This window comes from Vanellus vanellus (assembly GCF_965231255.1).
Source record: "Vanellus vanellus genome assembly, chromosome: 16".
Taxonomy (NCBI): Eukaryota; Metazoa; Chordata; class Aves; order Charadriiformes; family Charadriidae; genus Vanellus; species Vanellus vanellus.
Window position 1 is genome coordinate 4039764 of NC_138921.1, and position 26550 is coordinate 4066313.

At 46.0% G+C, this 26550-nt stretch overlaps 1 protein-coding gene across 1 annotated transcript; it reads right to left on the reverse strand.

The window, feature by feature from the left end:
• Window positions 1–659: 659 nt before the first annotated feature.
• On the reverse strand, window positions 660–26234 carry TPCN1 (two pore segment channel 1). The gene is made up of 26 exons (XM_082491668.1): window positions 26187–26234; window positions 23472–23648; window positions 22478–22591; window positions 22087–22217; window positions 21441–21529; window positions 20825–20859; window positions 20140–20198; window positions 19257–19356; window positions 18103–18219; window positions 17027–17151; window positions 15723–15771; window positions 15457–15520; window positions 14390–14434; window positions 13241–13297; window positions 13098–13151; window positions 11529–11601; window positions 11197–11304; window positions 9882–9953; window positions 8950–9039; window positions 8062–8177; window positions 7301–7347; window positions 6679–6747; window positions 6189–6273; window positions 4763–4899; window positions 3382–3462; window positions 660–2069 (listed from the first exon to the last, which is right to left on the reverse strand). Exons 1-26 carry the CDS (start codon window positions 26217–26219, stop codon window positions 1947–1949), a joined length of 2250 nt encoding a protein of 749 aa, XP_082347794.1. The 5' UTR covers window positions 26220–26234; the 3' UTR covers window positions 660–1946.
• Window positions 26235–26550: the final 316 nt, after the last annotated feature.

The window sequence follows — 26550 nt, forward strand, 5'->3', positions numbered from 1 at the left end:
TGGTTCGGAAAACAGCCCTTTAAGGTCCTTCACGGTTCAGCTCAGAAGTAGTTTCATACCTGCAGTACCCAAAAAGGAAACAAAGAGTTGCCCTGAGGCAGCCAGGGAATTTGGCAAGGGTTGAGAGCAGGCGCTGGTATGCTCTTCCCATCCCAAATGTTCCCACCGTGCTATGCAGGGAGAGATTTTTCAGAAGCAGCTCTGTCTTGCCTACTTTTAAAAAGTCTCATCCACCCAGGAAATGCTCCTGAGCTGCCCAGGTAGGATCAGTCCTCTCCCGCTGTCCTTGTGCCGTGTGGCGAGGCTGCCAAGGAAAAAAATAGGTATGTGGGAGAAAGGGAACGGGGACACAGATCTCCCTCCCACCACCTGATCTATCTGGAGGAAGGAGAAAGCCTCCCCAGCAAGCTCTACTCTTACTCTGAACCTGAGAAAGATCCAAACCAGCAAGAGGTGAGGGGAGCCTCGAGCTGGCAGATAGTTCGAGCCCTCAGCACCTTCTGTGCTGAACAGGGAAGAAAACCAGGACTTAACAGAGAGAGGTTCTCACCACTGTGCGGGCAATGAAACACGAGCGATGATGCAACCTGCCATGATCACAGAACAACCGTGGCATAGCTGGGAAGGGATCCTTTCCCCCCCCCTTCCTTCCCATCCCTCAGCTACCAGGTCTGGCAGCCTCCTTGGCGGCTGCAGAGAAGCAGACGGGTGAGAAGAATCATCGTCTTACATGTTCCTCCTGCATCCAAAATTCAGGGGAACAGTAAAGCTCTTCAGTGGATGCTCCTAAAGTGCAACTCAGTCAGCATTTGCCAGCCTGAGGAACGCTTCTGCAAGGGTGAGAGCAAGGGAGGAGCAATACTGCTGCGCTGGGACTCGCTCACCTGCATAAACAAAGCAATGACCTGGCTGAGGACTAACCAGCAGTACTCTCCGATGCCCCTAAGCTCTCCTTAACCCAGAGCCAGGCAGAAATAAGTCAGCCTCAGAGCTGTAAACTTTCCATTTTTTCCTTCTAGTCATCTATCTGAGCTACGGACCAGCCAGAGATTTGCCATTTACAGAGCAGGTGGCCAAGTGGCTGAGGTCAAGAGCCACCATCACCCCGCAGAATCCTCCCCCTTGCTGAACAGAGACAGGAACTTTGTGGTTTCCAGAGGTGATCCCAGTCCCAGGCAGCGCCACAGGCAGAACTGACCAGCAGCGATGCAGATGCTGGATAGCTACAGTGGAGACAGAGTTTGTCTCCCCCAACTCCTGTCCCACCTATGGTGATAACACGATGAGATGCTGGCCCTCAAGTTCTGTCTCCAGCTGCCACAGAACAGCTCGGGGACAGCTAAATTCAATCATCAGAGCTGGATCTACTACAGGGAGTGCATTTAGGTGTGCCAAAAAGGAGGGAAAAAGCAGACTGCTCTTCCAAAAGTGCTGAAATTTCATACCACCTCCCCTTTCTTCGCATAAGGAAAGTGGAGAAGAAAAAAAAAACTCACTCCCTGATCTTTTACTCCTAGGTTAATGGTACCCTTTAAGCAGAAGAGATCTTCAAAAAGGGCAAAAGTTTTAATATTAAGCAGGTGGCTTCAGCGCGTTTCCTGCTGTTAATGGATTACACATCTCTTTCCCCAAGGTCTGTTAGTGGTAAGACAAACAGCGGGCTGGAGCCTGGGAAGTGGCTCAGATGGAGAAGGTCTCTGTTCTGTCCGAGATGTTCGCTCTGGGCTGAGCGTGGGCATCATGCTCAACCTGTGTGTAGCAGCCCCACGCAGAGTCCCCCGGGCTTTTTTTTTTTTTTTTTTTTTTTTTTTTGCTGCCTAGGGGAAAAGATTTAGACCCTAAAGCCGAACAGTACACTGAACAGATCTATATACATCATCCCAATATATACGCTGTGAAGTAATACTCTAGGTTATTGCATAGAAGGCGGCTTGCGTTAGCTAGGCCTAAATGACGGTCTGGGAGCGCTGTCGGAGGCTCAGGGGCTTCAGAGAGCTGTTGGAAGCAGACGCAGGCTCTTGCGATGGTGCCTGATATTCCTCTTTTCGGGAATGCTCCTCATACCATTCCTGCAACAGGACATCAAACACAGCGAGATCAGGCTCTGCCCCACACCGGCCTTGCAGCCCCCCAGCAGGACCCCAAAGGGCAGAGCCCTCAGCTGCTCTGCCATGGGAGGGCACGTGTGCTCAGGCACAAAGGGGCTCTTCCCAAAGCCCTGGATACAGCCTAACCTCCTGGAACCACCTGGTTAACTGCAGCATGGCTGTGATGGACACACCGAGACCTTGCCATCTGCAGTCTGAGCAAGAATTACTAGCTGTGGCTCAGCTACAGTTGGCTGAACTGAAAAACCCGGACAAGGAAACATCCCTCTCTCAGGACATCCCTCCTGAACGTCTAGGACTCTAGTATCGATGTCCCTGTGACGTTTGGGATTTGCAGTGTTGCTCCCAATCCTGGGCAGCGCCCAGGGCGTTACAACATGTTACATCCCTGAATCAGAGATAAAGCAGAACAGGCGGGGAGCTTCCCTGAAGATTTCCACCCAGCTCCACAGCAAATAACATGTTTATTTTTGTCAGTCAGAGGGAGTGAAGAACTCATCCCCAAGCTAGCTGCCCAAGGGACAAAGAACAGATTCAAATGGTTCCAAGATTAATTCTTTCAGCACTAATCATTACATGAGCCCATGACCTTCAACATGGAGATGAATGTCTGGCAGGCGCTACGCTGACCAAATCCATGGCATAAAGCTCCCAACAACGAAGGGCACTAGCAGGAATGCCCTAAAAAAAATAAATCTAGAGAGTCAGTTGTCTTAAGCGTTTCCCATCTTTGTTAGCCTGCTATGCTGAAGGAAAACCAGGCAGCAGGGCTCACACCAAGCAGCACTCTGCCTGGGAGAACGCTCGGGTTTGTGTGTCAGACAGACACGCCCCAGCTCAAACACAATCACATTCCAGTGGCTTAACAAATTAGAGCTCAGCAGCCAAGCCCCAGGAATGCACCACGCATGTGCTGGTAGCCTCAGCAAACACGTCCACCCCGGTGAGTTTAGGTAAGCTCAGCCAAGCTGGCGTGCCCACACACACACCCAGTACACAGTCACTGTGACTTGGCTGACGCATACCTGCGCACACCGGGCACCTGGACCCACTGAGGAGGCTCTGATGCACTCGGTGGTTTAAAGAAAGTCCCCGAGTGCAAGAACGGATCAATATAATGTACACCTCACCTACTGCCCGACCTTCTCACAGAGCATGTGGCTGCCTGGGTCTTGGAGGAAGGCGGCCTCCAGTGTTTAAAAGGATGGGTTGTTATTCTAGGCAATGTTCTGCTCACCAGACTTGCTGGTATTTCCAACTCAGGCCCACATACCTGTATCTCCTCCTCATACATCTTCATGCTCAAATCACTCTTGGTCCTTGATCTGCGTCCCAGAAACAGTGTTGACGTTTGCTAAAGAGTTGGGGGAAGGAGGAGGAAAAAACAAACAAACAAACCCATTCATCGGGCACTGAGCAGCTCACAGGATCAGTCCCTGGAACTTCAGGCATCCTTCATGCGCACACCCATCATCCATGATGAGCTTGACTATCCCGGGCTCCTTCTGTTGCCAGTGGAGAAAGGCATTTTAGGATGCACATCACCTGAACAAATGCAGGCATCTACTGCAGGCTGAGCCGAATCACACTGAGCAGTTCCCCAAAGACTACAGAAGGAGCTGTAGCTCGGGCAGATGCACCTACCAGTGGGGCTTAATTTAGTCAGATGAAAGTAACAGCAGTGCCTGGAACAAGGCTCAAACCCAAGCTTCCAAATCTCATCTAAGAACAATTTCAGGTCCCAGTTGTCTAGACCACACCAGTTACTCCATGGGCCTGTACTACTTAAATCATGTAAACAGAGTGCCAAAGTCTGAATTTCTCTCTGACCCCATGAGTTACGTGAACAGGACTGAGCAGCAAAAGAAACTTCAGGTCTGGCACCATCATTCTGGACTCCATTGCAAGGCTGAGGATGGCATCCTCCTTTGGTTTATTGTCTTGAAAAGTGTTTCTGATCATCATCATCATTATTTTGAATTTTGCCAGTGTGAACAAGAGCTCAGCCTTTAACTACCAAGCCAACCAAAGCAAATAAAGGTTGCCTAAGAGACTGTAGCACCTGCAATTTGTACTGGTGATATAAGAATATAATGGCTATTATTAAAACAACCACTTAAGCTCTTCCTGGATGCATGAGACAACGGTTCTGAAAAAAGAGCAGTTACCCAGGTCAGCTCATTTTTCCAATTGTCCGTCCTGTTTTGGAATGAAAATGGACGCAGTGCCATGGAGAAAGGAAGCCTGGTGTTTGGAATCGATACCATGATATTGCTGCGTAATGTTTCAGGACTGTCCAAGCTAAAGTGTACGATGGCACAGAGGGAGAAGCAGGAGAATTACAAGACAGTGGCTTCCTTCAAGAAAAATAAATATACTTTTTTCCAGTCAGTACTGAGCCAGGACAGCTCTTTGTTTGCAGGCAACAGCAACGAGCCTTTGTCAAGGCTATTCAGAGCGCAGGGGAAATTCAGCTGCTACTTTTCTAGAGCAGCAAAACTTTGTGTTAATGCTGCAGAGCCCCTCCAGTAGCTCAGCTCTCAACACTACAAAGACACATGTGGCTTTCTCACTTAAGACAGCAAAAAGGCATGTGGCCCTGGCACACCTCCCTCCCCTGAAGCTGAGAAGTTGCAGTAAGCGTTTCCTCTTACCCCATATTTGTCCATCTGCAAAACGATCTTCTGCAGCTGAGCGGTTTCAGCGGCAGCTGAACTCCGCTTGTACAGCTCGATTATGCCAACCACTTCCTCCTTGGAGATCTCCTTCTCCAGCACAATGCCGTTGTCTTCTGGAGAGGCAAGAAAAAGAGAAGAGGGATAAAAAGTCTCCAAGATGAACATTGCTTCATCAGCCGCTATGATAATCCTGGAAGGCAAAGCTTAACGGCACATGGGACCAAGCCAGATGTCAGGGACAGTCTGGATCTGCTTCTGTGACATGTACATCCTTGTCTCCCAACGAGGCAGGGAAGACGTTAACTAGTGTATAGGGCCAGCAAACATCTCAGCTTTTTGGAAAGTCAGGCTCCTTGGTATCTTAAAAAAAATATCTTGTAGCTTTTTGCTTGCCTGTAAACTAACTAGCAAAGCAAATAATCACACAGGCATTGCTGTCTCTTGACCTTCAACTGCCTAACGCAGCTCAGGAGTTCAGTGCTAACAAATGTCTTTCACTGCACCCTTCAAACTGGGTGCAGGAGGGGTCACGATGAAAAGAGTTTCTGTAACAATGCCAGGCTCCTACAGGCCTGCGCTACACAAATTTGATCTTCTGGCACCTAAAAAAGATGAGGAGCTGATCAAAGCTGCTTCTGTGGCTGAGGCCTTCATGACATTTCTGTGGAGAAGATTCTCTGGTATTAAATGTATGAGTGCAGTAGCTATATCTCCTTCCTGCAGACAAGTGTAAAGAATTATTAAGATTAGTCTGCACAGAGAACGAATAGAAAAGTCTGGATGTGGATCACCCGAAGGAATAGCAGGAAAGGGGCTATAGGAGTTTAATATGTGCTTATGGCACCAAAATTAGCAGGTGATGAAGTTACATGCAGTTTCAGACACCCAGCTCGGGAGACAAAGGACGGTGAGTAAAACTTATGACTCACAGGGGTGAGGGGATGGAGCGACTAGTCACTCTCAGTTCCTAAAAGGTACAGAAAGGTATATCCAAAACCAGCACGTAGTCACCAGTCTAAACAACTGGGAGATGTGGAAAGAACTGGATAGGTAGCATCTGTTGTCCTGCATGTCATGGCAAAGACTGCTGACAAACCACTTGGATCCAGTGTTTTGGTACCTGAACGCCGGGCAAACCACTTGGAGACACATGCTGGTGAGTCTATTAGTGAGGAAGGGAAATTGGTTTTAAAAAAAAAAAAAAAATGCTGGGGGAGAGATGCAGGGCAGAGCAGAGAGGACAGTTAGGAATATCACACAAAAGCAGAAGAATGATCTTAGGAAGTCAGGCTAAAAAAAAAAAAAAATCTGGTCTTTGCTGGCCAATCCCATTCTCTCTTACAGACATAAGACACCAGGGAGAGAAGACAACGTTGTAGGTCAACCAGTCCTCAGTTCTGACCTTCTGAATCTTGGTTCTTCCGAGTGTAGTTCATGCGGAAGACAAAAGCATCCAGAATAAAAGCCACGATGATTGTCATCACCACCTGGGAGAGAACATGAACAGAAGAGATCAGGAGGCTGCTGCTGGGGGTTCTTCCAGCCCGATTCAAGAGGAAGCTGAACATTTGGTCTGTCCTTCAACCCTATGCTCCCCAGCTCCTCCATGGCAGAGGGGATGCACATCACATCTACCTGTGAGTAAACTGCTTACAGTCAACCACAATGGGGACAGAACAAAACTCTTGTGCTGCTCTAGTCCTTGTCCCAGGCCCCCCATAAATTGACCTTTCTGCAAGTAGTGTGGACTCACAGCTGGTTTTGGAAGACATTTATGTAGAAGAGTAAAGCTGTCCTCATTTAGGGATGGAAGCTCCCTCTGGAACACAGTAAAAGCTGTCTGCCCTACTCATCCCCACTATTTGATGCACAAAGCCTGTCCAGAAACCTACCATGGTCACGATATAGAAGATCATGAAGTAAAGACGGCTCCAGTGAGTGGTCTGGGATGTCACCCCTTCCTAAAGAGGAGGGAAGAAGTCAGTAGTGCACAAAAGAAGGAAGAGCCTGCTGTTAACTGCTTGCCAGCAGACATAAAGCAGCATAAACACTTTCTATCTCTCATTCATGGCTCCACAGCTAGCCCCAGGGACTGCCTTTACAATGCTCAATGCCCCAACTGGTCCTGGCAGTTAATCTGCCTCTCAAGCTAAAAAGAGAGGTTCCTATATACAGAACATTTAAACCTTGCGGCTGTAAGAGCCATTGCTGCCATGAGAACACAGCTTGGACAGCAGGGTGACAAGCTGGAATACGCAGTGACTTCATTTGTCCAGATTGTGAAACTTGGCCTGAAGGCTGGTCAAGATTCACAAGAAAACGTGCCCAGCAGCATGCCAGAGCTCAAATGCCACCCAACAATCAGGACCAAAAGGTATCTGGCAACAAGAAGTGACAATGTTGGGCCCATCTCCAATCATGAGGGGAAGAAAGCAGTGGTGGCGGGGAAGATCTAGCTCAGCTGGCAAAGAGTCTGTGCTGTCTATACACATAAGGTAGCTGAGGTTTACTCACCATGATGATGTACCAGTCATTGACAACTGTCAGCTCAAACAGTGTGACTGTACAAGTGGGAGAAAAAATATAGACAGTCGGTTTATCCATCCTGACCTAATTTACAGTGATTCTTAGACAAAGTATTTGACAGGGAAGACTGACGCAAGACACCAAAGTTTCAATACAGCCAGCAAATCTGGAGACAGAATGCAGACCATCATTGCAAGTACTTCAGACAAAGGGGGAGAAACTCACAAAACCAGGAGCATGGCTTAATCTGTATTTCTTAAAATAATCAGAAACACACCTGACTCTTTCCACCAGAGAGTACGGAGACCTCTGAAATCTCCAGGAGATAATAATTTCTGCTCACACATTAAGAAAAATCATGAAGAGTAATCAACACATTCAAACTATTCTTCATCAGTGGGTTTAGAGAAAATGTATTAACATCACTATTTGTTCTTTAGAAGGGTAGTGACTTAAAGCCCTCCTTAAACATCTCTGCAAGTCTGGTCTGAACACCAGTCAGAACAGATCTGCTGGCTTCGCACTGGCTTTTAAGAGCCGTCTGCTTACCTTGCAAAACAGTCATGGCACAATTAGTCAGCTGGAGTTCTCCAGACAGAAAGAACAGGATGCTGAGCATTTGAGGTGCATTAGCAGGACTCTATGGGAGAGTCCCAGGCTTACGTGAGCACTACAGTCCTGCCAGCCAGCTCTGCAGGAACACAGATGCACTAATGAATAGTCTTTGCTACAGACAAAAATGCCCTTACCAAAGCTGTTCAAAATGTTGTCGAAGTTGTTGAGATAGTAATAACCTTCTTCCACAACCGTCTTGTTGCCAACTGTATGATTCACCCAACGGTAGGAATCTGCGACTGTGCTTGTGCTGGTTGGAGAAACCAGGACAAAGAATGAGAAGAGAACCAGAAGAACAAGGAAAACCTTAAGGGTTATAAATACCAAAACAAAGAAGTTGTTGAGTAGGGTGGCAGTTTCTACCTCTTGGCCAACACTTGCCTTTTTCTCTGAAAGAAAGCCTCCCTCCTTCACAGCTCAGCACAAACCCAGGGAGCACATGGAGTCTTTCTAATCATTCAGCAAATATCATACCAGAGAAATTGAGCGTTTGAGTTAGACTCTTTGGCTCACACCCTTAAAGATCGGTGTTTCCAAGTGGTCTGCCATCATTTAAGATGAAAAGGGCAAAGACAGCTTAGCTTCCAAGACCAGGTGAATTTATCTTGGTACAAAGTGAGGCCTAAATATGTAACACATCTGGCCAAGCAACTCTGACATCACCAAGATAAAAATCTCAACTTCACTCTAGAGTAGATTTTACAAGAGTTTCCAGCCACAGTACCATGAAGAAGTCCTCACAGCGTAGGCACCTGAGGCAAGTTACAGAGCTCATTAAAACCAGCCAACCCTACCACAGAAATCTCTCCCTTTCCAAACGCAATGCGAAAGCCGTTTCATCCAATCTTACCTAGAGAAGTGAAGTGTCTCCTAGATTTTCACAGCACGTTGCCTTAGCTGCAAAACCCCATTCAGACCCATCCTCCGGCCCCTTCTCCACAGGGAAATGGAGCTGCCAGAGCTCACTGCTCCTGGCTGTGCACCGAAACCATTGCAGAGGGGGATGGATTTGTGGTACTCACTTGCAGCAGTTCGGGTAGACCACGCCAGCAAAGAACTCCATGCCAACAATGGCAAAGCAATAGTAGAAGATCAGCAGGGTTAAACCCAGGCTGGAGGCAAAAAACAGAAAGAGTACCGTGCTACTGAAGAGTTGCTAGGGCAGGGAAGCACAAGGTCACAGGCTGGTTGCTGTGGAAGGAATTTCCAAGGGATGGAAAGCAGCACTCAAAACCCCAGACCACCCTCCCTGCCACCGTGGCTCTGCAGTTCTTTGCCTGCTCTCATTCAAGAGGTCCTTGGACAAGGAGTTTGCCACTCACTGAAGAAAGAAACTAAAGAGCAGCCTGGATTCCCTCCCAGTCCGTCTTTTTCTGGTAAACAAACGTCTCTCCACAGTTTCTTTACTAAAGAACAACACACACTGTTTCTGCCCTCTCCATGCCCTTGGATGCAGGGACTGTGCCAAGAATGGGGTTCTCTCGCTAACATGCTCTGCTCAGACCTCCTTCAAGGCAATAAGGTCTGAGGGTGCCAGCACCAAGCTCCTTCTGCCCCACCATTTCACAATAATGCTCTCGAGTGGCTGCGCTAAGGACAGGGAAACAGCTGTCACTGGGTATATTCGTGCCAATGTTCCTCCCAAATAGGCCTCCCCTCTCACCAAAAGCCGGGATGGGGGAGAAAAATTAAACAAGCATCGACTCTTAGTTATCCTCCTAACACAAAAGCAGGAGGAGGCCCAGGGTGCTGAAGTGTTGCATACTGCATACTGCTCCGAGAATTTTGAAGATTAACACCCCACTGCAGCACACTGCAGAATCGGTAACAATCTTTTGAAAAATCAGAGCATAAACACCTTTAGCAGGTTTGACAGGTCCCTATCCTGACTCAAGCCCTGGACACTAAACCTGTCCCCACTCCCCACCATCACCCAAAGAAAATAAGTTAGTACCTGGCCATCCGGGGGAACAACTCAAACATAGTGTCCAGGACATTTCTGTAGCGTTTCTTCAATTTAAAGAGCCTGAAAGGAGAAGCCAGTTGTTACCTATGCACTGCCACTTTCCTGGTGTTGCTGGAAATAGTTAAAGAGAGTATCACAGTTCTCTGTACCTCCCAGGGCAATGAACAGTAAGGTTTCTGACACCAAACCTGCAGGATCTGCTCTCGCTCAAGTGGTCTCCACTCAGCTAACAATGTCTTGCTGTCCCATCTGAATGCTTATGACACATTCAGCTAAGTGTTTACAGGATTGAGGAACCTCAAGGAAAAAAAAAAAATCAACCTCTTCTTACATAGCATGATGCGTAAATAGCTATTTTTTAAAAAATAAAAATCATAAGAACTATTCCTGTGCGCAGGGTCAGGATTCATTACTCCTTTCCTCAGACACAAGCTTTCTCTGTGTTTCCCCCACGACCCAATAAAAAATTGATGAAAGAAAACTACATTGTGCCTGCTAATTTAAGATTTGGCAACTCCATCAGCCTTTACAGAGAAACACAGCTGCCAAACACAGGCTTTGGCAGGGGAGCAACAGAGAAAACGTTATTTTTTTTTTCTCCCTCGAGTGTTATAAAGTGTTCTTTAAATCCTCACTGAAGAGCTAAATTACATTAGCTTATTTTTAACAAAAACAACATTTTGCCTCAAATGCCTTCTCCGTATGGCTCTCAAAGTGTTCTGCGAAGGTGAATGTACCTCCGTAACAGCCTCGAAAGGAGAGGGTTAATCAGACTCATCTCACTGAGCTGCAGAGGGGTTACAGGCCGCAGTCTTGCTTAAAGTGTGAGATGCAGTTAGCGCCAGGTTGTACTTCACCCTAGAAAGCAGCATCCTTTGAAAACTGTAATTTCTGGTAATTCAATGGAAATTATTAAACTGGCTCAGACTGTCTCACCCTGACAGAATAGCTTTTCTCTGAACAGCATCAGGCAATTCAGAGGAGGTGTAAGAACCCCACGAAGGCAGACACAGGATAATCTGCCCCCGGTAAATCCCTTGATCTCTATTAGAGATCAGCTTAAGCTCCAGAGCACGGGGTTTCATATCCCATCCCAAGTTTTTGTTATCGTTCATTTTGATAACTCTGGCTAATCTCATTACCCCACGCAATTCCTGTTTGCCATGGTCATGTACCCACAGAGCAATCCTTGCCCTCTCCTGGGAAGGAGCTCGGTCCCCAACTGGATTGATGGAAAAACAAGCCAGGCTGTTTTCTTCCCCACCTGCTCTCTGTACCCACCCCTCCAGCCTTCCCGTCTCACCTCAGCAGCTGAAGGGGTCGCAAGACCACGATGAAGTAGAATGGCTCCATGTTAAACGCCAGTGCCATGAGCCCCAAAAATGCAAACAGGGTGACTGAGAAGTCAAAGCTGGAAAGAAAAGAATAAAATAACAGTAACGACTTATCACAAGTGCTTCAGCAGAGAAGAGGTACTTGGTGCTGCTCCAGCTTAACAAGATGTACAAGGCCAAAAGAATTACAATAGCCTGCTGATGGTCTTGTCTACAGGCCTAAAAACTCATCTCAGAAGCTGGTCTTTCTAACTCAACAATTTTGACCACCTCTCTCTCAAAAACATCAGTGTGCACTTACAGATTCCAGCCTGAGGACAGGTATTCAACTGGCCCCAGACCAGTGGTCTTCAGGAGCAGCTCCACGCCATAGACTGTAAAACGAGATGACAACCACGGTCAGAAATAAGCAGCATCACACAGAGGGCTTATGCAAAGGCTTGCCCTCAAAGATGTGTGGTGCTTTAAGTACAGGGCTTCTGAAGGCAGGTTTAACAGACCCCCACCCATCCTCCTTATTCTTGGTGAGATGCCAAAGAGACATTTTCCCTCCAAATCAACACATTTTCCTGTATTCGTGGCGATTTCTGTCCAGAACAGTCTACAAAACACTTAGTTGGCTAACACGCTGTAAATGTTGAGGCACAAGCTCCCGTAGTAAAGGCCAGAAAGTGCTGCAGGGAATTCAGTCCTGCCTGTTCATTTCCTTCTATCTCAGTGGAACATATCCACATCCCATAGCCTAGCCTTGACCTACAGGGAGAGATCCTTTCAAAGAGGAGCCATCTACTTTCACCTTCTGTCCTGGCAGGACATTCTGGGCCTGTAGGTTAAAAAACACCGTAATAGCGTGATGATGCCCTGTTTGTTATGCCAAAATCTTTCTTTCCGGGTTCCAAGGAGCAGGGGTGGAAGAGAAGCAAAGAGAAGAGCTGGATGACAACATCCTTGTGAAAAGAAGTGTTGCACAGTCTCTCTGCCTTCAAGCTTTCATAACAAGTGTTTTGAAGACTAATGGCCAGGGAAGCACTAGAGCTACCCAGCAGTCAAATAAGAGGTTAGCAACCTCCCCCAGATCCTCCAAAGAACCTCCTACTGCAGTTTTACACACTGTTTTGATTCAGTGGAGCTATACTTTGCTTCTCCTCTTGAGCAAGAGACACTGACAGGAGAAGGAAAGTGAATTCACATCATTGAAGAGTTCCATGGCAGTGCAATGAACCAGCACATGAAGATGCAATTGCTTATAAACTTGGGCCGAAAAGGAAGACTAAGGTACACGTTTATGGAGAGGATGATGTTCAATTAGAAAGCTCAGCTCATCAGCTAGTTCATCTAGTCATTTCAGTCTTTTCCTCAGCATGCCCCTGCGCTCCGTAGTCCAACAGGACTGCCTTGCTTTGCGTGGCAGAGAGCCAGCTCGCAGCTGCAATCAGATCAGAGCTGGTAATGCCTCCTGGAATAGCCGGTGCAGCGCAGAGCGATGGGAGCAACTCCACACAGAGCCATCACAAGTCTGCAGGAGCTTATCACTTTGCTCACTGTGCCTAACAAACGAGGCTATTCTGCCCTCAGGGCTGAAGCCAGTTTTAAGAGTAATAGAGCAGCTTTGGCAGAGAGTTGCACCAGAGGTAAGGGGCTCCCCAGACTGCGGCAGCGCATGGAGCCGCATAACAGCACAGCAGTGTTCGCATGGGTCCTGTGTGGATGCTGACAATCCCTGCCAGGCACAGCATTGTTCTAGTTGGAGCCTGTGCACCTGTGGCTAAGTTTTAACTTCAAACTGAATAATCTTCCGGGAGCAGAGCTTTCTATTCCCCTCCCAACCCCTTATGGAATGACGCAGCTCTGCTGGGACGCATCAGCTTACTTGTGAGGAAGACTATGTAGCTCCACGGGACGTTTCTGGAGAAGAAATTCCCTCCTGCAAGACACGAGAAGAACTTTTTCTAGCCTTCCCTTTTCACAATCCCCCAGCATCATAGTCAAGAAACAAGCTGTGATGTTTCCTACCTTGCAGCATGAAGGTTTCAACAAGAATCCAAATTCCATTCACAGCCACCACAGTATCTGGAAAACAAAGTAAAAACCCATAGCAAACACACTCCTGGACCAGAGAACATCCATTTCCTAGGCTAACAAAAAGAATACAATATAGGACAAGTGGCAGGGTCAGTGTTTCCAATTCAACTAACAAATTGAACTCATAACTCGGGAGAGATGCAAAACTTCTACCCTGACTTTTCCCAGGCCTTTAACAGATAAAATACCTTTATCTGCAGAAAGAAACAAAACTAAAACAAAACAGTGGTGTGAATCACACTCAATCATTTCTATTCATAATTATTTTACACTCTGCCTTGTTATTACCTGTGTATTTCAGCTTCCCCCTAGTTCTGGAACAAGATCTCAAGAACAACTAGGTACCCAAAAGCGCAGGACAAAAGAAGAGTCCCCAACAGTGCAGGCTAAAGTCCTGTCAGCCTGAATCTATTGCTACTCCCCAACATTCAAATCCTGAGAACTGAAGACGCAGGACTTCTCTTTTTCACTCAGATCTCCTCACTCCACCCCACCCCACTCCTTTTAGTTTAGCATCCTAATTTACAAAAAAATCTTCTCTTCCAACATTCAAACCCCCCCCCCCAAATTACTGAGTAGGAACAGATCGTTTAGAACACAGAGAGTAACACCACAAGTAAGCACTCTTTCTCCTCTAGAGAAGAGGAGCACAGAATGATTCTTGCAGGCAGTACAGTTGCCAAGCAATCCTTCCAGCAACGAGGATGTTTGCACCTTCTCAAGTGCAAACAGAAGAAGGTGGTTGACTGGCAAAGGAGTTCCTTACCCAGCATCCTTCAGCTGCAAGATAAAAACCTCAAGCCTTGTGAAAGCTAACCACCACCCTACCCAAATGCAACAAGCCGACTCCTACAGAATCAGACCCACAAGCACATTATGAAGCAGTGAACAAACAAGCCTCTCCAGAAGACTTGACCCAGTGGGAGCCGAGAGCCCAGGCTGCAGCAGCAGTCAGTACGGGCACGCAGTTCCCTCTATCTCCACCAAAACTCCAGAATGTGTACGTAAGCCGTGGCTCAAACCAAAAACCCATGCAATCAAGGGAGTCTAGCAGAGAGACGGCTCGTTACTTCTACTTACACATGGTGTATTGGAACACATGGGACTTCACAAGGATGTTGATGCCTGTATGAAGGAAAGTACAACACAATAAACGTTTACACGATCTTCCATACCTCACATGCAGCTTCCTCTATCTTCTCCTTAAAGAGCATTTTTCATACCAATCCCGAGCACCGAAACTAAGTAAATTAGCAGATTATTAACTTCTCCTTCTTGGGACCAAGTTCAAATTTCCTCTAGAATTTTACCAGGAATGAACTCACTATCCTTAACCCCCAAGATACCTTATTTTTCTCTATGTGCTAGGTTTGTGATGTGGACAGAGGTAAATGCGGGTGCTGAAGCACTGCCCACGCTTGGACCACCACATATGCTGTCAAGGAGGGTTGAGGGCAGAGATATGTAGGACTCGTATGGCAGCTGCGTGTTTGGATCAAGATGGTGTTAACTGTTTCCCACCAACATATGACACCAAAAAGGAATTGCAGGTAAGTTCTTATTTCTGAACGGCTACATTCAGTCAGGAAACTTGTGACATGGGAAATAAATCACATTTTCAAGACAGATTACACTGACAGGTATTTCAGACCTCTTTCCCCTTCCCTAGCAGCTGCACTTGGTCTTAGGACTAGGAAGCCTAGTGGCTTTTGTGAAAACAAATCCCACTCCACAGTCACTGTTGTGAGTTGCTGCCTGCGATATGGCGAAACAAACCTATAAACTCTGCTAGATTCAGCAATCATAAATCCCCATATAACCTCCACGCTGAAAAAGGAATACAGCCCTCCATGATCTCAGGGTCTGGATCGCTACAGATCTTCTGCCAAGAGGTCTCTTATTTTAAGGAAGCCAGGGTTGGGGTCAGAGCACAGGGAATATTTACATGACAGAAATCTTCCTTGGAGACTCTGAATACAAGGCTCTGGCCTTGAAGGCTCTGAATACACAGAGAGCTGGTTAGCCGGCCTTCCCTCAGCTGTTTACCAGGAACGTAAGAGAAGGTTCCTTCAGAGGGCCCTGTCTTTGTAAAGAAACGTTCTTCCTGTTAGTTGAACGCATGCCATCATGAAAACACAGCTTGTTACCTTTAAAAATAAGAAACGCTGTCCGTGGAAGGTCATCAAACCAGTGTTCGCGATTTCGTTTTGCCTGGAAGCAGAACAGCCGCCATCAGAAGTCGCCAATGCTCCATTCATACAAAAAACGCGCAGTGATGGAGACCCACCTTAACCCCATCATCTGCTTCTTTTACATTGCCTTTGTCTCTTACCCACCTCCTCTTTAGCCACTGGCCTCCTTTGCTCTCCCTCCCACACATACTTCCCCTCTTCTCCATCCAGTAAATACTTACCTTCCATTTTAAGCCAACAACTTCATAGAAATTGTAAAAATCCTTTAAACTGCAAAACAGAACAGAAGCATCTGATCAGAGACTTGGAGTTGATTAGATCCTTAGTTGTCCTTGTCAGGCATCATCAGTAGTGAGTCCCTGGAAGTTATTAACTCCTTATTAGAATTGCCACCATAGCTGATATAACTCAACACTGACTTCTTCCCAGTCTGGCCAAAGGTTACTGACTGACAGTAGCCAGAACAGGGGGCAAAGCCTACCTTCTTTCTGTGACACTATAGACCTTAGAGGAAACTGTACTGAACCCCAGAATTTTACCACTGAAAGACCTGAGACTCAGATAGCAGACTCCAAGGGACAGAGATTGTACTACTCTTCACGAAGAAGTCTTGGACTGTCCTAATTACTTGTACAGTCCTTTTCTAACACCTTTGCACATTTGCTTTTCAAGGCAGCAATGAAATTTGAAAAAGGACATGAAAGCAAAGAAACTCATAAAACATGAGTGCCTGTCTAGGTGCTCAGGGTCAGGCCTGTTAACAACTGTAGGTGTCTGAAAGTGAGGATGCTGAACTTTTCAGATTCTTACTGGTGTCATTAGGTGCCTAAATTTCACAACACAGTCTTTCTCCCTGTGCCATTTTCAACACTCCTCTGTGGCACTTGACTTTAAGGAGAAGCATTGGCACCTGTTTCACAGGAGATGCATTCCGAGCCTGTCTGTGGCCAGAACAAAGGAAAAGGAAGAGAAGGTCTCCTGGTCCAATTCCCTCTCCTTCCATGCTGGCTGGAGTCAGCTGCACCCACCCACTCGAATGGCAATTCTCTGCCTCATAACACAGAGGATGACAGTCCTGAAAGCACCAGCAGAACCAGATTTTAATTAACAAAACCCTGGGGGGCACAGCCAGCTGCTGGAAAAGACAAAAACTTGTTAAGCTGCGAGGCTGCACTGTGTGAAGAAATGCTCCTTGCAGGCTCTAATGCTGTTCCTCAATTTCTCGCTCCTCCGTTCTGGGAGTGGAGGTGGGAAACAGAGACTGCGTGGTGACTGCCAGCAGAGCGCTGTATCCACAAGAGGGCACGCAGGAACTCCATCACCTCTGAAGAAAAACCTCAACTCTCAGAGTACTCACCCCTCCAAGCTCCCTTCTTCCCAGCAAATCCTTTCAATCACACAACTCTATTCCCACATCTCAGTCAATGTTCATTCCATAAACCCAGCCATCCTCTCCAAAGTACAGCCTAGCTTCAGAGAGTGAAGCAACTTCCCTGGTCTGGGTGCAGCAGTAAGACCATCTTACCTGACTAAAGGAGTATTGCTTTGATTCAGTGCTTTGAAAGTGAGATATCGCTCTCTGGCACACATCCGAGGCTTGTAAAACCGCAATAGCCCTTCAAAGTGCTTGAAGGAAATTCCAGACGGCCTCTAGAAACAAGGGAACATTGTCATAAGCAGCGACATCAGGCAGAAGCACATAGAGGCTAGCGCATTTAATTCTCACTCTAGATTTGTTTTAAGCAGGATTTCTACATTATTGTAAGATGCCATTATAACTAAGCCCCAAAAGAACCCTAAGCTATTACTTTAACGTACTGAGATTATCCCAGAGCACAGAGATCAGAAAGCTCTCCTGGCAATCGGTCCCTCCAGCAAATGCAGAACTGTTCCCTCTTGCCCCATCATGTGAAAATCATCCAACCAGACGTCCCAAGCAACAGAGTTCAACCACTCTTCTTGGGAAATCTGCAGACAGCCTAACAGATCCCATTACTAGTGCTTTTTTAAGACTATCAGCTATGTGCCCTAACCATGAACTAATCTACTAGAAGTGGGTTAGTTATTTTGGGGCCTTATTTCTCTTGCTGCTCCACAAGTTAAGCAAGAAATCAGCCCTCTCCCCCAAGCGCTCTGTCCCTGTAAAGAACTGTTTGTAGGTGAATTACTTCTGCACCATTTACTCACGCAGTATCTAGCAACTGTATCTTCACTTGTATGACCCACCCCTCCTCTAAGTATTGGTGCTTGCAAAGCAAGTCCTCAAGTGACCCACAGTGAATCAAGAGAAATTAATGATTGCATGCACTACAGAACAAGTGTCACTCATTTGATCAAGATGCTTCCATAATCTCACATGGGGCTGAAATTCGGACTACTTTGTTTTTTCTCCAGAAACTGATATAAACAAGTTACATGAATTAAAAACAAAAAACAAACAGTAGCCCTTGGTGAGTATGATTAGAGTCAACAGATATAAATAATTTTTTTTTGGAATATGCTCTTTAAACGCTCCAGACCACTGGTGTTCTTAAAACACTGCTGACCTCCCCCTCCTGCCGCACCCCAGGCTGTTCTAAGCCTCCCTGCAGAGCCCTGTACCTGTTTGGTGATCAGCAAGCGGTAGGCATGCTGTATGGCCGTGCGCTTGTGCAGCAGCAAAGACTTAAACTTCCTCTTCTCGATGTCATTGAAAGTGTCGAACACAACAGCGAGAAGCTGCAGAGAGAAGACAGGAGAGAAAGTCACGTTTTGATCCTTATACACTGCAGCTACCTGAGCTAGAGCTTCTCCAACAGGCAGGAACACCCAGCCTAGACAGGTAACGAGAGGCATTGCCTGCAGGAGGAATTTACTAAGCGTTACACTCTCTGAAGCGGAATGGAGACAGTGAGGGCCCATTGGCCATACGGGATCCCAAAGCACACTGCACACACACTGATCCACTTTTTAGAGGAGGGTTCATGTGTTTCTGGCCTCCTAATACGCACCAGTGGTTTTAAGAGGTAAGGCTAAACCCCACACATGCCAAGAGAACAGTACCAAAAGGTTCGTTGAAGTGCACTGATCTTTTCCTAGAAAGCAGGTTTTGAGGGCTGCTCTCCGGACTCACCCTTTCACGGGACCTTTGGCAAACACATATCAAAGCTAACCCTCCATCTGGGACAGCGGCAGTGAAATCCAATGCCGCTACAAGCATCAAATCGCTCACTTTGGGTTGCAAAATTCCTCAACTCCTTTGGCAAGCCCTTTTTCACCACTCACATCCTCCCCAGGGCTGGTCTCAACCCTGCCCTAGATGCTGCAAGAAGCAGAACCAGCACAGCAGCCATACGCTCACACTGCAGTCATCAGCACTCTTCAAGTCCTGCCATACTTATTAATTCCATCCCCTTCAAACTGATTTACAAAGTCTTTCAGGCAAGTCCAGATAATAAAATGCCATTTTATGATAAATAATTAAGACAGAAAAGGACAATAAATTTCATGCAACTGAGTATGTCACTCCAAGCGTGATATTAATGTGAGAGAAGTTGAAAGATACTCGTATCGTTCTGTTTTCCATGATTTAGTTCAATTCCTTGTGGTTAAACATTAAAAGAATCCTATCTGTAGCAAAGCTGCCATTTCTAGAAGTATTCTGCCAAAGGGTCTGAGATTATTACAGAGCACTCTTGGGAATGGGGAAGACTCTGCTGGACAATGAGCTCCAAAGTCAGGCAGAGAGAAGTCAAGCGCTTCATCAGGAAACTCACCAAGTTCATGATGAAGTACAGCTCAATGGAGAGATACACTATGAAGAAGACACAGGACCAGGGGTTCCGGGCATAAGATGGCATCATCACATCAGGGAAACTGCAACCGAAAAAGACACAAGTTTAAGCACCAAATAGCCTCTTCCCACTACAAAGGCAAGAGGCACAGGACACAGGTGTGTGTTTGTAAACTTACACCCAGAGATTTGCATGTTTCTGCAAAACATGTGGTTGCTCAGGACACAGAAGTTTGTGCACAGCAACAAGAGCATGATAAACAATATAAATATGAAAAGCACACTCCTTGCACATCCCAAAAACCAAATGGGCAAAGGGGATTTGTAACGTGGCTAAGAGTTGTCCTTTGATACTTAGAAACAACAGCAGTACAGCCTTGGTGTAAGAGTGTCACAACCTCAGATTTATTCCATCCTTTGCCAATTTCCTAATCCTCAGAGCTCTCCCTGACAGCAGATCAATATTTACCCACTGTTGTTATCCCCCTTTCCTAGCAGATAGGTGAAACGAAGCAGAGGAACGGGAAGTTACTTCACAACTGCAAACTGTCGGCTGACAAAGGAGCACAAATAGAAACTTTCCCTTCTTGGACCAAGGCCTAATAAAGCCATTTCCCCTCTTATTGCCCTCACAGTGATGAAGTGGTCCGAGTCACTTAGAGATAACTCCGCATCTGAGGTCACAGTGTCCTACACCAAAATGAAATACCAGTTCTTCCCATGCAGGCTGACCCAGGAAATCTCTCTCTCATGCAGAGGAAAGGGGTCGCATTTGGAGACAGAGCTTTTCTGCAAATAAACTCTTGGCTTTGCTAGACTTCTTTAGGGACAAAGGGAAAGACTGAGCTAGAAAAGCATGAACTTACTTTGAAGTGGTCAAAAGCACGAAGAGATTCACGAGGCTGTTCTCTAAGGTATTGAAGTACTGAAAGAAAAAACTCCCATGACAAAATGCAAGGAGAATTTCATAGTGACATTTCATTCAAAAGCCGAACAGCCAACCCGCCCACCCACTTGAATACAGGCACTTCTACAATTCCCTAATGCCTTCCCTAGGGAAAGGGTACTTCAGCATTGGTCCTTTTTAAAGGTCCCCGAGAGATGGCGTGTGAAGAGTTTAAAATAATTAAAAGCTCATCTACGCATTTTTGTAGTAGTTACCCCCAGCAAGCTACAGACTCGGCAGCAGCAGGCACTAGTGGCTGCTGGACTCTTGACAGCCACAGTCTGAGGCGGCTGAGCTTTCACCCAGATACCTTCCTCCCCTGGGGACAGCAGCAGGTGGCTCGTTTGACTGAATTACAACACCAAGAACAAGGAACAACTCCCTAAACCTTCCCTTTGGGACATCCTGTCTTTGAGGCAGTTCTCTGCACCGTCTTCCTTCCCAGCAGGGGGTAAACCAGGGTAACACTGCCAAGCAGCCTCTGACCAGCTGGCATCTGGCCTCCCAGGCCACCACACAGGAATAAGCTACGTCTACGCAGTCATGTTTGATTCTTAAGTCAAAACGGGACTCAAGCTTCAGTTGAAAGAATCAGTGACACTCACCGGATCGGAGTGGTTAGGAGAAAACAAGTAAAAACCTAAAGAAGCAGCACAGAAGGGAGGGGAAAGAACAAACAAAAATACAATCTGTTTAATGTCAAGCAGCAAAGCGGCAAGTCTCTGTCCCCAAAGAGAAGGTCACACAAAGAGTAAGCCCTCTCTGACAGCATGAAAAGGAGAATATCTGGAAGGCCTTCTCTGTACAGATTTGCCAGTATGTCTCATCAGCATTTCATCGATCCTTTCAGAAAACAGACTTTCTGGGGATGGTTTGAGTACAGGACTGTAGCAGGTACACTACAGACCCAGGCAGTGGTGGGAACATAGACTAAACTTATAAGATTGAGGAATAGTTGACGGCAACAGAACTTGGAAACCACAAACACATACCACAGACTATCATCTGGAAAAGGTCTAAAGGACCTTCGTCTCAAAATCAAATACCCAGCTTCTAGATTTTTTGGATCTCTAATTCTGCCTTCCAGATGAATGCAGATTAATGCAAGATCCTGGCAGGACTCCGAACCTGATCGGCTTTATATTAATCCAGGCCATTTGTATTGCTTTTGGAAAATAACTGGTTAAAAGCATCACTTCACCTTCCATAAATACAACTCACCCAGAATGGCAAAAATCACCATGAAGAAAAGCAGGAGGAGAAGAATGTCAATAAATGGCGGGAGGGACTGGAAGATCTGTCGCAGATTTCTGAAAAATAAGAAAACATTAACAAACTAAAACTCGTATGTATTCTCCTCCAGGTTAGCACGGAAAAAAAACCCAACACCACACCACACTTGTGGACTTTCTTCCCACTCCCTCCAAGGATTAAAATCAGAAAAATAGGTAAGTTAAGACCGTTTCCAAGCTAGCTATCTGTCCTTTGCAGTCAGCTCTCAGGTACTGCAAACAATGCTAATGTTACCCTGCCAACTTTCCTTCTCCTGACTAAAGACTAGCTCTGTGATTCATTGTGCAGTTTACAGGCAAACCTAGGAGCCAGAAACAATGCAGCCACATTCACGTAGTGGAGGTAGTTCATATAGCTGAGGACAGTACACAAAAGCACATCCAAAGCTAATACCTACAAAATGTCCATACATAGGCAAGACGCTAAGTACACTTCAGTCGCAATTAAAGATCTCCAAGATCTGAAATGTGCATGAAAGACACTTATTTTCCTGAGATGCCTGCAGGATCAGAGTGCTTTTGCTCCACCCCAGTCCCAGGCGTGACAGCAGAAACCCAGCCAGCTGACTAGTCACCTTCTGACGGCACCACAGTAACGGCAGTCCACCAAGAAGATACAGCGCAGAGCTCTCGTTATCCGGACATGTGAGGTTTGGCGCACCAACACCACGATGGCCTCTATGAACTGTACAAACAGCACGCAAGTCTGCAAAAAAAGGGGTTTCATGAGAGGCACAGCTGCAGTTTCCTTTTAGGAAAGGCAAAGCTCTTACTGACCACTCATTTATTTGGACGCTTTAAGGGTGGGAGGTGTCTCTAAGAGCTTAGAGATCTCACACGAATCATTTGGCAGCTGGGACACACAGCTACGTTATCGCTGCTACAGTACAGGCCAATATTTAATCCGGTCCTTTGTTTCCCAAAGATGCTCAAAGAGAAACACTGACAATGAAACAGACAACTTACCTTCACCATAGTCCTTTTGTGCCTGATAAAGGTTTGGAAGCCCAGCCACCTCATCTTCATCGAGAGTTCAAAGACTACCACAATTAACGCAAACAGCTCCAGGGTTGCATGGACCTGTTACGATACAAAGCTTCAACCAGCGCTTCTCATCACAAACAGCAGCGCATCAGAGGCCACACTTCTGCCCTTCCTTTTTCAAGCAGCACGTGGGTTTGACAACAGTCTGAGCACAGCTCTGTGACATGCAGGAAAACCCAAGGCCACTCTTAAAGCTAGCACAGCACTGTTTTTCATATTTTCTATATTTACTGCTTTGTGCTTTTATTAAAGCCTGTAGAATTTTCCTCTATTCGGTATCAGCCAGAATTTCCCGGAAATCCACGTCCCTTTTGGACTTGAATAACATCAAAAAAATGTATTGCTACATTTGAATCAAAAGGGCAAGACACCAGCAACTCAAACAAAAACCTTTTAAAAAAGTTTGAGACTGCAATTTTTTTAGTGAAATGCAGGAAAAGCTGCTGGAGCAGAAAGAATTTACATGGAGAAGGGTTTTCTCTTGAAATAGATGTTCTGGACAACCACAGACAGGGTTCCGATCAAGCTTTGGAACAGAACACAGCTTTTGGCAGTGCTGAAGGACCCCTTCTCCACTGGAACATGCAAAATGCACCACATTTTAGTTGAAGATGTCCCTGCTCACAGCTGGGGGGTTGGACTAGATGGGCTTTAAAGGCTCCTTCCAACCCAAACTATTCTATGATTCCACGATAACATGAAATAAGTGTCACTTTCATCGTGGTCTATGCACATCAGGTGAAAAAAAGGAGGGTTTGGTGGCTGGTGTATCTTCTGTCAACCAATTTACAGAAGAAAAGCCAGGTGGCTTTTTTCCTACTACTGCTACCTTCTTCCTCTATGTTTAGCTTTCTTTTTCCTCTTACCCACCCCTGCAAAACAGGCCAACTACTTCATTTTGCCCCAAAGTACTTACAAAGATGCCAAGACGGAGCATAGGAACAGCGGGCGCCTCGCAGAGAGACAGCAACAGGAGAAGCAGTGCTGTGCTCAGCTCCATTAGGTAGAAAAGGTGATTGTGTGCAAAGAGGTAGGCAGCAAGTGCTTTGGCATTTTTGGGGTGAGTGAAGAATTTATCATTATTTTCTCCTTCCTAAGGCAGCAGGAATAAAGAAGAGAACAGCATTAGTGACTCTCGGTACTGTAACAGAGCTTTCCACGTGAAGAACGCAGACTTTTATAAGGATTAGATACAATTCCCGACAGAATATCCCCACTTTACAGCCTGACATTAATTTGTTTATTGAGGAATGAACTCTACGCACATGGGACATCCCCTTCTGTTCATAAGCATATTTCAGTAATGAAACTCATTAATACCCACAAACTCCTGTTTCAGAAACCCTTGAGCCTTTTCAAAATGAGGAAGAGTGCTGAAAGACTTTATAAAGGTAGGCAAAGAAACTTTAGCCAACATCCCAACATAAACACAGCACTTCATTTACTTGCAACCACTTCCACATGTTTACAGACTTATTTGATTAAACTTCTCCAGGACAGAACGCAAAAACCACACAGATAAGCTCCAGGGCACCTGGCTGACAGTTGCTCCTTATCTTGGCCTCGCAAAATGTCTGGGAGAAAACACTGCAGCGCACACAGTGTTTTCTGCTTCAGGAAGGTGAGAAGACAGACTCCATGAAAAATTAACAAGTCTCTATGCCGATTTGTCATTCCCTCTTAACTAGAAAGCTTAATTAACATTAAAAGGTCAGATACTCCATCTTAACAGTTTGCCTCCAACTGGTTTTTAAACAGCTACATCATTACTATTTTTACCTCTAGGACAAAACTTAGTTTGGGGAGAATTTAGAGGTTTTTCATGCAGAACCACCCAACAGCTTCTTCTACTTCTTGAGTCAATGGTTTAAGCAAGGGAGCCTTTGTCACTCACAGGAAACTTGCTGCCTCTTGGAAACTGTCACAAGAGATTATTTTTCCTCAGCTGGGACACTCAGATACACAAGAAGTTGTGCTTTTTTCAAATTAACATCCTTCCAGATAAGCAATTACTGTAAGGACAGTAAGCTATTACTATCAAAGCAGAATAACTGTGACTGCAAATGGATAACAGAGTCAGGAAACAGGATCTCCTTTAAGAAGTGAAGCATCCTCGAGACTAATTCAGAAGAGGGTTTCAAATGTTTCTCATTTATTCATCTCACAGGCAAACTCACATTCTCTTTAAGAACAAACACACACTGCTGGGTCAGTGAGCCAGATTGTGAACAAGACAAAACCCAGCAGCAAGCTCCGTAAAACGCAGGCCCCCCCTACTCAAAGAGAGCGCTAGCTTAGATCAGCAGGGCATTCTTATTCACGCCTGACAAAACACACTTGCAGAATGAAAAATAGTCTAAATTCTGCCTCTTGGTAGCCAAGCAATTCAAAACGTTGCTGGACAGCAAAGTCCTCTTATTCAGATAAGACACTCTTGCCTGCAGCTACTAGTTCAAATAAACAATCTGCGTGCACTTTAAGTTATGTCTACTTCATTTCAAGGACATTGTCATCATGACCACTGGTCAAGGCAGCAGCAAGAATAATCTGCATCTGAAGGGCCAAGCCTGCTGCGTACATTACCATCAGGCACTGCAGCAACTCAATGACCCTTTGCAGAGCATCTCCAATAATCATGAGCTTAAACATAAGCCCGGGAGGAGCCGGGGCTACCATTATATTGCCAGTGCTGCTCTAGCATACGACAAAGCTGAAATATTACCAAGGTCCAAGCCTACCCCTTTTTAAAACATCAGAGAAGCAATACTTCTCAGTCCCGTGATGTAGCAGCATGGAGGAACAAATGCTTTCAACCACCTTGCAGTGGTTTAAGCAAAAAAACCTAACTGGGTCCAAAGCACTTCAAACTGCAGAGCCTTTGAAAGGGAACAAAGAGAAGGAGGAAGGCTGGACAGTAAGGGAACCAGCAACAATTTCAGACTGGTCAGCTCTAGGAGAAGGTCAGGTTTGGTAGCAAATTCATCACACCAGACTGTACGGCGATCTTAAAAATACTATAACTTTGTTGATTTAACGATGGCTTTTCCTGTAACTGGAGCACAGCTGGGGTTTGTTTGTTGCTTTTTCTTTTTAAATAGGATAAATTTTACTCCTGGGCATGCTTTCTTCTTGTAGAAATTAAGACCTCTACCTGCTCGTGTCTTACATGACCTACAGGGTTTGACTGATGCTTAACAAGCATTCCAGGGCCACCCACCAAATCTGTGGCCAAGGCAGGGTTAGGACTTGCAGTTCCAGAACACGCAATGTCTCCAGGATAGCACCAACCATTTACCCCGGAGCAACTGAAGACATAAAATGATGATCTATGACAAGTTACAGAAATCTCCATGGCAAGACGGCAGAACTGAACACGTGCTGAATCCTTCTACTGCAGTCCTTGGCACTGGGAGAGATGGGAGAGGATGGGTAGCTTATTCAGTCGCTCCCAAATGACTTGCCAGAGCCCATTCGAACATTCTTCCAGCATCTCCCCACTCTTCGAGTGGATTCCTTCGCAAAGCACCAATTTTTTAACCTTAAAAGCAAAGCTCTTTGTTTCTTATAATCAAGAGCTACCATAGTTTCAGAAGTCCTTTTTTCACACAACACAGCAAACAGCAGGGCTCACCTGGAGGTAGATTGCTGCCTCTTGGTAGTTCATTTCCCAGTTGTGTCGGGCAGAGCTTTGCTGTGCGCAACAGTCCCCCGCAGCAGGGCTGGATGCATCATTAATAACATCATAGCTACCTCCATCTGCATCAGTACAATAAGAGAAAAATTGATTTACAATTAAGCGAGCTGAGATTGATCAGGAGGCAGACAAACAAGCCAGGCACTGGGACCAGAGACAAGCATCAAGAGGTGGCAGAGTACCCAGGAAACCGGCAGCTTGTACACAGACAAACTGACTCTTCCCACGTAGGAGCTTTTAAGAGACACACTCAAACTCAGCACTTCAACACGGGAATGCTCCCAAAAGATCATCAAAAGAG